This window comes from Empidonax traillii, unplaced genomic scaffold (assembly GCF_003031625.1).
Source record: "Empidonax traillii isolate 1590-97213 ecotype Southwest subspecies unplaced genomic scaffold, ASM303162v1 scaffold3420:size15216, whole genome shotgun sequence".
In the NCBI taxonomy this organism is placed as follows: Eukaryota; Metazoa; Chordata; class Aves; order Passeriformes; family Tyrannidae; genus Empidonax; species Empidonax traillii.
The window spans coordinates 3,015-3,853 of NW_020958613.1; the positions used below are offsets into that span (position 1 = coordinate 3,015).

The following is an 839-nucleotide window of genomic DNA, read 5'->3' on the forward strand; positions in this document are numbered from 1 at the left end:
CCGGCGCTTCGGCACCGCCTCCGGGATACCAGGCAGGGGCTGAAAAATGTAGCGGCGCCGATCTCCTGGTCTCAAGAAAATAAAAGAACCTTCCTGTTGTGCTAGAGATCGCTGGGGCTGCCTGGGAAGTCTCTTCCAGCCCAGCTCAGAACATTTTATTTCCCTCTGTGTGTGTGTGTGCTCAGATTTACTTTGCGTCACCACGGAGCTGACGGGCTCCGAGAGACGCCACCACCCCGTAAGTTGACGATGAGGGGCTCGGTTCCCGGCCGCGTTTCCCACCTGGCAGCTCCGCGACCCTCCCGGCCCTCCGAGTGACGAGGGGGGGGAGTGAGAGGAAGCCGGCGATGGCCGAGAAGTGCGACTGCATCGCCAGCGCCTACGGCTACGACCTGGGCTGCCGCTTCGGGAACTTCCGCCCCCTGGGCTTCGGGGCCAACGGGCTGGTGCTGTCGGCCCTGGACAGCGAGAGCTGCCGCAAAGTGGCGGTGAAGAAGCTGGCGCTCGGCGACGCCCGCAGCCTGAAGCACGCCTTCCGCGAGGTCAAGATCATCCGCCGCCTGGACCACGAGAACATCGTCAAGGTCTACGAGGTGCTGGGGCCCAAGGGCGCCCGCCTGCGCGGCGACTTCTTCAAGCTCAACGTGGTCTACGTCGTGCAGGAGTACATGGAGACCGACCTGGCGCGGCTGCTGGAGCAGGGCAAGCTGGCCGAGGAGCACGCCAAGCTCTTCATGTACCAGCTGCTGCGCGGGCTCAAGTACATCCACTCGGCCAACGTCCTGCACCGCGACCTCAAGCCGGCCAACATCTTCATCAGCCCCGAGGACCTGGTGCTG

General features: G+C 64.2%; 1 protein-coding gene across 2 annotated transcripts in view; it reads left to right on the forward strand.

The window, feature by feature from the left end:
• Positions 1-275: 275 nt before the first annotated feature.
• Positions 276-839, forward strand: part of MAPK4 (mitogen-activated protein kinase 4) — a 7,612-nt gene continuing 7,048 nt past the window's right edge. The window contains exon 1 of one of the 2 annotated variants that reach the window (XM_027910412.1): positions 276-647. In XM_027910412.1, coding sequence (XP_027766213.1) covers positions 348-647 — 300 coding nt within the window. In that variant the 5' untranslated portion in view covers positions 276-347. The other variant, XM_027910413.1, reaches the window with a different exon arrangement.